The following is an 11,549-nucleotide window of genomic DNA, read 5'->3' on the forward strand; positions in this document are numbered from 1 at the left end:
AGGAGTGGGTTCCCGGTCTTTGCGGAGACGAGCCGTGGCGAACCAAACGTTGAGTACCCTAGTTTTAGTGAACTGGGTTTCGAAGGAGCTTTGGTTTTTGCATCCGGGCTGGTTCCGGACCAGGAGTGGGCTCCCGGTCTTTGCGGAGACGAGCCGTGGCGAACCAAACGTTGAGTACCCTAGTTTTAGTGAACTGGGTTTCGAAGGAGCTTTGGTTTTTTCATCCGGGCTGGTTCCGGACCAGGAGTGGGCTCCCGGTCTTTGCGGAGACGAGCCGTGGCGAACCAAACGTTGAGTACCCTAGTTTTAGTGAACTGGGTTTCGAAGGAGCTTTGGTTTTTGCATCCGGGCTGGTTCCGGACCAGGAGTGGGCTCCCGGTCTTTGCGGAGACGAGCCGTGGCGAACCAAACGTTGAGTACCCTAGTTTTAGTGAACTGGGTTTCGAAGGAGCTTTGGTTTTTGCATCCGGGCTGGTTCCGGACCAGGAGTGGGCTCCCGGTCTTTGCGGAGACGAGCCGTGGCGAACCAAACGTTGAGTACCCTAGTTTTAGTGAACTGGGTTTCGAAATCTGACGGACACGAAGGCATTTGCAAAAAGAAAAGGTTCTTTCATTCACATTCAGGAGATATTTACAAAGTTTTTTTTTTTGTGTGTGTCGGCTACTTTGCTACTGATGATATTTGCGAAGGTTCTTCGAGTTCCAGGCATGTGGTAATAGTTGTTCCTCGAGTGTTTCCAGTCTATAACTTCCCGGGCGAATCACCTCTTTTACTCGGTAAGGCCCTTCCCAGGTTGGGGAAAGCTTTCCGGCCTTCTTGGGTTGGGAGATAGCAGCTTTCCTTAAGACAAGATCTCTAACTCGAAACTCTCTAGGGCGTATCTTCGAGTCATGGTAGCGAGATACTTTCTGCTTGTAGGCGGCGACTCTTATTCGGGATTCTTCTCTGGCCTCCTCTAATAAGTCAAGATTCGCGCGGAGCCCGTCACCGTTGAGCTGTTCGTTGAAGTTGGAAATTCTAGCGGACGGGGTGCCTACATCGACAGGTATTACCGCCTCTGTTCCGAAGGACAGGTTGAATGGGGACTCACCCGTTGGTGTGCGCGGGGTGGTGCGATAGGCCCATAGGACGTGATACAGCTCATCTGCCCATCGACCAACTTTTTCGTCCAGTCTTTTCTTGATCCCTTACAGCAGGATTCGGTTTGTGACTTCTGTCTGCCCGTTGGTCTGTGGGTGTGCTACGGAGGTGAACCTCTGCTCAATTTTCAGGTCGGAGCAAAACTTCCGAAAGTTTCGGCAGTCGAACTGTTTGCCGTTGTCTGTTATCAGGGCGCGAGGAATCCCGAATCTACAAACTACTGATTTCCAGAAGAAGTTCTGCACATTTTGTTCGGTGATCTGGGCTAGAGGTTCAGCCTCCACCCATTTGGTAAAGTAATCAATAGCCACCACTACGAAGGTGCGCCTTCCGGAGGCCGGTGGGAAGGGGCCCAAGATATCCATTCCCCAAATAGCGAAGGGTAGCGGGCTGACAATTGGGGCCATAGATACGGCGGGCTGATGAATGGTGGGGGAGAACTTTTGGCATTTCTCGCATCTCTTTACCAGGGTCAGCGCGTCTTGTCTCAACGTTGGCCAGTACAGACCTCTAAGGAGGACTTTGATCGCCAGGGCTTTGCCCCCCAAGTGCTCCCCGCAAATACCTTCGTGTGTCTCCTGCAGGGCATACGTGGCGTCACTGGGCCGGAGACACTTTAAGTATGGGAGAGTATAGGATCTTTTGAACAAGTTCTCGCCATCAAGTGAAAAACGGGCTGCTCTTTGGATCACCTTGCGCGCTTCTCTCTTGGCCTCAGGCAGTTTCCCACTACGCAGGTAGTCGACGATCTCATCCATCCAGCAGGGCTCGTGTTCCACCTGCATTATCGCAGCAGCCTTTCTTTCGATACTGGAGGCCTGTAGGAACTCCATGCATATATTCCCGAGAGTCGTGTATCCGGAGGCGGCCAGCTTGGACAGTACATCTGCCTTTGTGTTGTCCGTTCTGGGGATTCTGACAACCTCAAAACTTCTGAACTTGGAGGATAGTTGCCGGACCTGGGAGAGGTATTTAATCATTCGCTCGTCGCGGGCTTCGTATATACCTTGGATTTGGTTGGCGACCAACTGGGAGTCACAGTAAGCTTTCAATCTCTGGGCTCCGGTCTGGACTGCAAGATTCATTCCGGCGAGGAGTGCTTCATACTCAGCCTCATTGTTGGAAGCGCGAAAGCCGAACCTCAAGGCGTAGTCTAGTGTGAAACCGTCCGGCCCGGTTAAAACTTGACCGGCTCCGCAACCAGCCTTGTTTGAGGATCCGTCCACGTGCACTTCCCAAAGTGCTTCGGCGATTGAAGGATCATGCTCAACTGGTGGCATGAGGATGGTTCCTGCTCTGGCTCCATCTTCTGCTGGTTCTCCGGCTGTAGTAGCACCTTTCGCTGCTGGGGCTTGGGCGATTTCAGGTTCGGCGATCTGCTGGGGGATGGAGCACTCAGCTACGAAATCTGCCAATACTTGAGCCTTGATCGCGGGCCTGGGCATGTACCGGATGTCAAATTCACTCAATTCCACGGCCCATTTAACCAATCGTCCTGAAGTATCTGGCTTGTGGAGGACTTGTCTAAGCGGCTGGTCAGTTAGGACCTTTATCGTGTGAGCTTGGAAATACGGTCTCAACTTCCTGGCCGCCATTACCAGCGCGTAAGCCAATTTCTCGACCCGCTGGTACCTTATTTCGGCGTCGTGCAAGGCTTTGCTAACGTAGTAGACCGGTTTTTGTTGGCTGCGCTCTTCACGAACTAGGACCGCAGCCAGAGCCAGGGGGCTTATAGATAGATACAAGATTAGCTCCTCACCGGGCTCCGGTTTTGTCAATAGCGGTGGAGAGGACAAATATTGCTTCAGCTCCTCGAAGGAGGTTTGGCATTCCTCTGTCCAGGGCGAGATTTTGAGGCCTTTGACTGCGTTGAAAAAAGGGAGACACATCTCTGCAGATTTTGAGACGAAGCGCCCCAGCGCGGCTATCATCCCTGTCAGTCGCTGCACTTCTCTGATGGTTTTCGATGGAGCGAGCTCCACCACGGCCTTGATTTTTTCTGGATTGGCCTCTATCCCTCTCTGGCTGACCATAAACCCCAGAAACTTCCCCGAGCTGACCCCAAAAGTGCACTTGGTGGGATTGAGTTTCATCTTATTGTCTCTCAGGACTTGAAACGTTTCTTCTAGATCGGAGACATGATCTTGCGAGCTTAGGCTTTTCACCAGCATGTCGTCGACGTATACTTCCATGTTGCGGCCAATCTGATTCCGGAAGAGTTTGTTTACAAGCCTCTGATACGTGGCCCCAGCATTCTTCAGGCCAAAGGGCATGACACGGTAGCAGTAAGTCCCCTGATCCGTTACGAAGGAGGTCTTCGGGATATCTGACTCATACATTCTGATCTGGTTATATCCAGAGAAGGCGTCCATGAAACTGAGCACTTCGTGACCTGCGGTGGCATCGATGAGCTGATCGATTTTTGGGAGCGGGTAGCTGTCCTTTGGACAGGCTTTATTCAAATCCGTGAAGTCGACGCAGGTTCTCCATTTCCCATTGGCCTTTTTCACCAGGACTACGTTTGCCAGCCAGTCCGGGTATTGGATTTCTCGGATGAAGTCAGCTCTTAGGAGTCTCTCCACCTCTTCTCTGATCGCCATCTGCCTTTCGAGGGCGAAGTGTCTCTTCTTCTGCTTCACCGGCCTGCAGGTCGGGTCGACACTGTGCGAACTGACCTCCGGGTTGATGCCGGGCATGTCCGTGGGGGCCCATGCGAAGACATCCGCATTGTCCTGAAGGAACTGGGTGAGGTTGTGCCGGACGCCGTCGTCAAGAGAGGAGCCGATCTGGACTACCTTTTCATCATCTTTCTCGCACAGGGGGACGGGGACAAGGTCTTCGGCGGGCTGAGTTCCCTGAGCTTCGTCCCTCAGGTCCAGTAACTCGATTGGTAACGACTCCGTCGCATTTCTGCCCTTAAGCGCCATTGCATAACATTCCCGAGATTGCGGCTGGTCTCCTCGAACTTCTCCCACGCCATTGGGCGTTATGAACTTCATCTTCTGGTGATAAGCAGACGCGACGGCGCGGATCAGGTTCTGGCCAGGCCGTCCTAAGATAGCGTTATAGACCGAGGTGGCCCTCACTACTAGGAAGTTGACCATGGCGAAGGCCTGGCAGGGCGGTTCTCCGACGAGGACAGAGAGCTCGATTTGTCCCTCAACCTTGACTACCTCTCCTGAAAACCCGAAAAGATCTGAGTTCGCGGGCTTTAAGCGGTCGTCACCTATCATCATTCTTTCGAAGGCGTGATAGTACAGAATGTCGGCTGAGCTCCCGTTGTCTACCAGGATTTTCCTCAGCTCCCAGTTTGCGACGAGCATAGTCAGGACTAGAGCGTCGTCATGTGGTAATATCAGGCCGTCAAGGTCCGCGTCCGAGAAGGAGATCTCATTCTCCGTCTTCGCTTTCTTGCTGCATGTATGCACGGCATTGACTCGGCGCGCATATGCTTTCCGAGCAGCGGAGGAGGTGCCTCCAGCCGCCGGGCCGCCCATGATTGTGCCAATGACTCCTCTTGGTTGGGAGCCGTGTGCTTCTGGCGGTGGACTGGGCGACGATGGAGACTGTCTTCGGACTGGGGGCGGTTGAGACCGCCGAGGGCTTCGGCCCTGGGGACTCTTCTCCTTGGGGTCACTCCCGCGGGTGTCACTCCGGACATATTTTTTCAAGTAGCCTCTGCTGATTAACTGCTCGATCTCCTCCTTCAGCTGTCGGCAATCGTCTGTATCGTGTCCGTGGTCCCTGTGGAACCGGCAGTACTTCGATTTGTCTCTCCTGTTTCCCTTGGAGATCATTGGAGTTGGCCATTTTATGAACTCTTCTCCGCTGATGGCCGCCAGGATATGCCTTCGGGAGGTGTTGAGAGGGGTGAAGTTTTCCTCCCTCCTGTGCGGGGATTTGTCCCTTCTGACGACCTTGTCGTCCCTGCGCTGCTTAGCATGGAGCTTGTCTTGGTTCCTGTCATCAGAGGTTCTCCTCCGACTAGAATCCAGAGCTGCCAGTGTCTATGTACTCCTCTGCCCCGGACATTAGGTCTACCAGGGAGTGAGGATTCCAGCGGGCCACTGCTCGGCGGAAATCATTCGATCTAGCACCCGCGAGAAGCGCGTTCGTAGCGGCCGAGGGGTCCAAATCTGGCACTTGGAGTGCCTCCCTGTTGAAGCGGCTGACGAAGGCTTTGAGAGGTTCATTATCCTCCTGCCGCAAGGTCATCAGGGATGCTGCTGTTTTCCTTGGCCTGCGGCTGCTCGAAAGTGACGAACCAGGTCTTCCCCGAAGTCCTCGAAGTTATTGATGGAGTTCGGTCGGATCCTTGAGTACCAATCCCTAGCTGCGCCTGTGAGGGTTGTCGGGAATGCTCTACAGAGGAAACCGTCTGACGCACCGTGGAGGAGCATCAATGTCCGGAACGTCTCCAAATGGTCGACGGGGTCAGTGGTCCCATCATACTGCGGGATAACTGGCATTTTAAACCCCATTGGTGCTGGGGCACTCATCACATTGTCGGTGAACGGCGTTCTGCTCGAGAACGCCCTAGACACAGGCCGGCTTTGATCCTTAGCCAGCTCTTCGATTCTGTGGCCCATCTCTTCTATCCTTCGCATCACCGGGTCGTCTTTATGTTCTGGTGACCTGTTTCTCCCCACGGATTGGCCTGCGGCAGAGCCGGAGTGGCTCTCCGGACTCCGACGACGGGACCCTGATTTCGCCTGTGGCGCGCGCTCTTCATGAGCTCGGCGCCTTTGCGCAGAGAGAGACCTAGACCTCCTACGGCGGTGCGGCTCTGTCTGCGCATGCCTGGCTATGGGGTGACGGACTTGTCCGGGGGAATGGTGAGTCCGGTCTTCACTACGGCGCGACGACCCTCCCCTGTGGATTTCTGGCCTTTCGAGGACAGGTTGTGGAGCTTCCGGAGGAGGTTGGGGGGGCGCTTGGAGCAGCTGTTGATACTGACCAACGAGAGCGGTCATCTATTGGAAGAGAGCTTGGACTTGCTCTGGACTCGGCATGGAGTTAACATTTACGGAGCGAGGCTGGTTTTGTTCAGCCGTGGCGGAGGCTGCCACTACCAGCGAGGCGAGTCGCTCACTTCGAGTCCTGCCGGGTAGCACGGCTCGGGTGGTCCGTGCGGTTGGCACCCGCGCACTCTTGCGTCCTGCCATTTTTGTGAAGTGGTTGGAACAGCCTTTAGTTCAGCGGTCCCACGGATGGCGCCAATCTGTTAGGCCCAAAATCGGTTAACAGATATGGCAGTGACGTAAGAGCCGAGCTGGAGAGAAGTAGAGTCCGGATGAGCTGTATTCTGCACAAGAGCAAACGAGGTCAGAATGACCGACCCGGAGTGTACTCCGGACAGGCCCTTCGACACTCAAGTCAGTATGAGCCGGAGTGAAGAGGGTGCTTTAAGAGTGGTGGGTGAGAATTCAATAATCGATTTATGAGCTTTGGAAGCCTTTTTATAAGGAAAGTTTGGGGTAGGTAGGGAGTTAATGCCTCCAACGCAGGTGTCGACCAGCTATAGGTTCGGGTTCACCTACCCCGAGGGAATTACCAAACTACCCCTGCTGGCGAGGGTCCTACGGTGGGCCCTCCTCTAGCCACGTGTTGGAAGCTAACAGGCTGCTGCGCTGTCGCACCCCATCAGGAAGGACTGTTGGGTCACACATGGTTTTAAATTTCGACCGAAATTTTGGATTTCGGTGGAGACCGACACCGAAATGCATCAGAACCGAAACGGTCATTTATTTCGGCGAAATTTCAGAATTTCGGTCGAAATTTCACTTTTTCCGAAATTTGACCCAAAAAATATGTTTTTTTAATATTAATTTAATATTTCACCGAAATTTGGACCAAAATTTAATATTGAATAAAATATTTGTTTCGGGTCAAGTACCAGATTTCGACCGAAATTTCGAAATTTCACCGTCCGAAACCGGTACCGAAACAGAAATTTTAAACCTTGGGGTCACACTATCGATCTGAACTCTATGGTGGCATTTAATCAAACAGATTGCGCACAACAATTTAGCCTACGTTTCAAAGAGGACAGACCTAAAATGAAGCAAATAACATTCTTTCCAACGCTCCTGTACTCAGAGTACACCGATCCAGATTTCAGAGTTCAAATTATTGCCCATGTAGAAGACGTTAAACACAATAACAATCAGAAGCTCTTCATTCTGAATCACAATAAAAATCAGAAGCTCTTCATTTTGTGCTTGTCTGGGTCAAAGGCAACTTGCTATGGTTGAGAGAGAGAGAGAGAGAGAGAGAGGATGCCTCTTTGGAGAAGAGGCGTGAAATGTTCTGTAGAGGACCAAATCGTGCGCCGGACAAAACAATTCGTTTCAAGCGAGAAACGTCAAAAAGTTGTTCCTAAATTTTCGATTCTGGATCGAAACAACATCCTAAAAAAACGTTTAAGCTAAACCTTCCCAAACACGGCAGATTGGAGAAGCAAAGAGGGGGCTGTTTCTTTTCGGTGGAGTCTTGGGTGACTCTCTCACAGACATTCATCAGACCTCTCTCTCTCTAGCTCTCGGATTATTTTTCTTCTTCCTCACAATAGATCTCCCTCATATACATCGAGGAACTCCCCCTTCCCACAAAAAATCTGTCCGGATCTCTTTCTCATCGGACTATTGCACTCCCTTGTATTTCACACATTCCTTTTTGGAACCAACTCTCTCTGTTCACTTTTTGGTAATCTCATCTAACGTTTGGAATTCTTTAACTTTTCTCTCATATCACACGTTTGATTATTGGTCTGTTGAGGAAGCAATCAAGCTTAGCCAATCTAAGCTTAGCCAATCTCTTATTTCCAAACACTTTATGAACGATCCTCTGTCTCCAAAAAATCTTGATTGCCAAACAACTTTCTACCGATACTAACTGCGGAACCTCCTTTAGAACTTATTTGGTGTCAAAGCATTGGTGGACGAATTCTTTTTCTTTGTTTGGAGGCCAGATCTTCATCATCCATTCCTCTGTAATATTGGATAAATTTCTCCTCTGAAAGGTATGTTTGTTTTCTATGCTTTTTGCTTACTACTTGCATGCCTTAGGTTTTTCTTTATTTTTCTTGCATGCTTTAGATTTTTTTCTTCTTTATGCTTTGAATCATAATTAAATAAAAACTTTAATTAGAACCCAATTAGGATGGAATTTTGATTCTTAGGCTTTCGGGATTTTGAGTTTCTTTTGGGCCACATCAATGTCAATCACAAAGAAAATGCAGTTTTTTCAAAACCATGTGAAAACCCACTCCGAATTGATAACCACTTTACTTCAATTTGGTATCTACATCCCACCACTTCAATTGATCAACACCGCGCACTCCGATTTGATATACACATCCCCACCTTTCAAATTGATAACCACACACCCTTTTCAACTTGATAATCACAACCCTTTTCAACTCAATAATCACAACCCTTTTAAATTAATTACAACAACCCACTCACCCACTTTTTTCCCAGGACAGCCCCTTTCTATGTATTTATGATTACCCTTTCTACACCACAAATGGGGTGACTCGGGTAGGAAAAGGGAGAAGCAAATTCTCTTTTGCTTAAAGCGGTTTGCTAGGGACCATTGCGAAAAAGTATTTTGCGGATGACTGTTGCATATGAGAGTGGCTCTACATAGGTTCATTTTCATTAGATTTTGTCTTTTTTGATTTAATTCATTTGAAGTAGGGGTGTTCATTATTCGGTTTTAACCGAATAACTGAACCGAACCGAATTGATTCGGTCGGTTCAGTTCGATTTTTTGCTAATTCAGTTCGGTTTCAGTTTTTATTTTTGGTTAATTCGGTTTCGGTTATCTTGGGAAAAAAATTCAGTTAACCGAATAACCGAAATTAACTAAAAATAAACATTATTTTTTCAAAAAGTGGTGTATGGGCACTCCGTAGGATGATCCAAACCGTCCATTTGAATAATCACAACTTCAATAGGTTGTGCCTAAAAAACCGTTTCGATAGATTGATCATAGCCCTCCAATCAAACTGTCCAAGTAGATATTTCGGTCTTTTTCTATCACTATTCGGTATAACCGAATAACCAAAATTTTAATCGGTTTGGTTCAGTTTTCGTAAAATTCGGTTCGGTTTCGGTTTCCGAAATTTGTTAACCGAAATTATTTCGGTTATTTCAGTTCGGTTATAACTAATTGAACACCCCGAAGTGGTTGCTATCACATGCGACAGTCACTCTACGAAATGCCTTTTTTTTTATGACCCTTGGTAAAACAAAATAAACTCATAAACAAAGATTAATAAAAGAAACCCATTAAAGAATATTAACAAAAGGCACTAATGCAACAAAAGAACGAACAAGTGATACTCTCAAATACCTCTTTGAAAACCATATTTGATATCGACACCCACTTTGGCATCACCACTACCCTGTTTTGATAACAACAACCCAATTAACTTAAAAACACAAACACAGCCTTGTTCACTTTGATAAAGACAGCCTTGTTCACTTTGATAAACACATACCCAACTCATTTTATAAAAAAACCTAACTCCCTTCAAAACCATTAACAAACAAAAAACAACAGCAACAAAACAAACAATTAAAAATAATAAAAAACTGCTAAACAAATTAAAGGAAAAGATAAAATTAATCAAAATCCCAACACAATTACCAACAAAGATAAAAACAAATAAAAATCTTTCAAAATAAGAACCTCAAGTAAAATTTTCAAAACCTAACCTTCTAAGTGCATCTAGGCCCCTTAGAAACCCGTAGTCATTAGGCTAGTCTAACCTTAGCTATAGGTCGCTTGCAAACCCTAAATCGTTTAGGACGAGCCTAGATGCACTTAGAAGGTTAGGTCCCTTGCATTAGTTACATGTAGGGATCCTAGATGGAACCCTTAAGCACATCAAATCAATCACCAATCCCAGTCATAGACCCATAAGTTATGCATTTAAGCATGTAGTTTAGGCGCCTTAGGACGTTGAACTACGAACGACTTAATCCCCAGGGGTTGGGGTACGTAGGCAGCTTGGGTGGCCTCCAAGTTCAGACGCACGCCTTTTCTTTTCTTTTTTGTTTCTTCTTGTTTATATGATTTCATTCCTTGCTCTCTTTTATATTAATATTATTTCCTTGCTCATGTGATCAATTGCTCTTTGTTTGCTTCTTTGTATATATTGCTTCATAGTTTGCATGTTTGTTTCTTGCCGCCTTTATACATAAATTAAATAAAATGCTAGGTCTCACATCTAAATTAGATCTTAGGTTGCATGTCACGTAGATTACATCATATAGAATCTAATAAATCTATTCATCTAAATAGGTTACTTAGGATCCCCATTGGAATTAGATATTTAGGTTGTATGTCCCGTAGTTCGCATATCTCAAAAAATCTAACAAGCCTTTTAAAATAAGTTTAAGTGAATTATCCTTTGAAATTGAAGACCGGTTAACCGGGTGAGAATGGTGCCTAACCCCTTCCAATCTCATAACTAGGCAACGAACCTAGACATATGGGACCTTAGACTACTTTGCAGTGTCACTTATAGGTCATAGGTGCCTTACCTAGGTGGTGACTTTGGTCATCTCTTTTGTGTAAAATTCGGATTGCTTTCGTAGTCCCAAGTTCACAGAAAAGAAACGTTTGATCAATAATTAATAAACCAGTTATGAGCAACTTGAATCAAAGCCACCCTCGTGGGTCATGAAGGGACCTCCTCCTGAATCAGGTACCACAGGGACCTACAAAGATTTGGATGCCTCAAGGGACTTACAATACAATACATCATTTCCTGAGAGAACACTCCCAAAAGGAAGACATTGCATCTCTTATATCAATACAAACGACCAACTTGTAGATATATTCATTAAACCACTAAGTGACGAAAGATTTTGTGATATCAGAAGTGGTTTGAATATGTAGACACTTAATCAAGTAAATAATTAGAATAAATCTTTGTATATCAACATCTATCTTATACTATGTACTTAGCTGTGTGTTTGATATTGGATGCATGGCTAGATGTTCACGCTTAACTTAAAAATCACTCAATTTGTACCCATGCCCTTTTTTGGAACAATATTTTCACCTCTAATCATGACATCTTAGAATTTGGTGAAAGCCTACATCTAGCTCATGAAGATGCATTTTTGAATATATATATATATATATATATATATATATATATATATATATATATATATGAGGAAAATGATTGTGAGCTTGAAACTCATATAGCTTATATGAGCTTGAGGGCCCAAACACATGTGGGCCCACATTGTTAGGATGATCCAAAGCATTCATTTGAAAGGCCCTTACATAGATAGGGTGTGTACAAAAAATCAGCTCCATAGGAACATCCTAACCCATCCAAAAGTGGAGGGCAAAATGGACAGACACCGTTTGCCACAAACCTGCC

General features: G+C 47.0%; 1 protein-coding gene across 1 annotated transcript; it reads right to left on the minus strand.

The window, feature by feature from the left end:
* Positions 1-669: 669 nt before the first annotated feature.
* Positions 670-2,736, minus strand: LOC143859686 (uncharacterized). Its single transcript, XM_077370339.1, has 2 exons — positions 1,707-2,736; positions 670-1,145 (listed from the first exon to the last, which is right to left on the minus strand). Exons 1-2 carry the CDS (start codon positions 2,734-2,736, stop codon positions 670-672), a joined length of 1,506 nt encoding a protein of 501 aa, XP_077226454.1.
* Positions 2,737-11,549: the final 8,813 nt, after the last annotated feature.

Source organism: Tasmannia lanceolata, unplaced genomic scaffold, assembly GCF_043159265.1.
Source record: "Tasmannia lanceolata isolate RefF3 unplaced genomic scaffold, GAP_Taslan_0.1 ptg000036l, whole genome shotgun sequence".
In the NCBI taxonomy this organism is placed as follows: domain Eukaryota; kingdom Viridiplantae; phylum Streptophyta; class Magnoliopsida; order Canellales; family Winteraceae; genus Tasmannia; species Tasmannia lanceolata.

Coding starts and splice junctions, on each gene's coding strand:
- LOC143859686 (XM_077370339.1), bottom strand. CDS start 2,736: ATGGCGGCCAGGAAGTTGAGACCGTATTTCCAAGCTCACACGATAAAG. Junction 1,146..1,706: donor CCTGCAGGAGACACACGAAG/GTATTTGCGGGG, acceptor GTCGATGGGCAG/ATGAGCTGTATCACGTCCTA.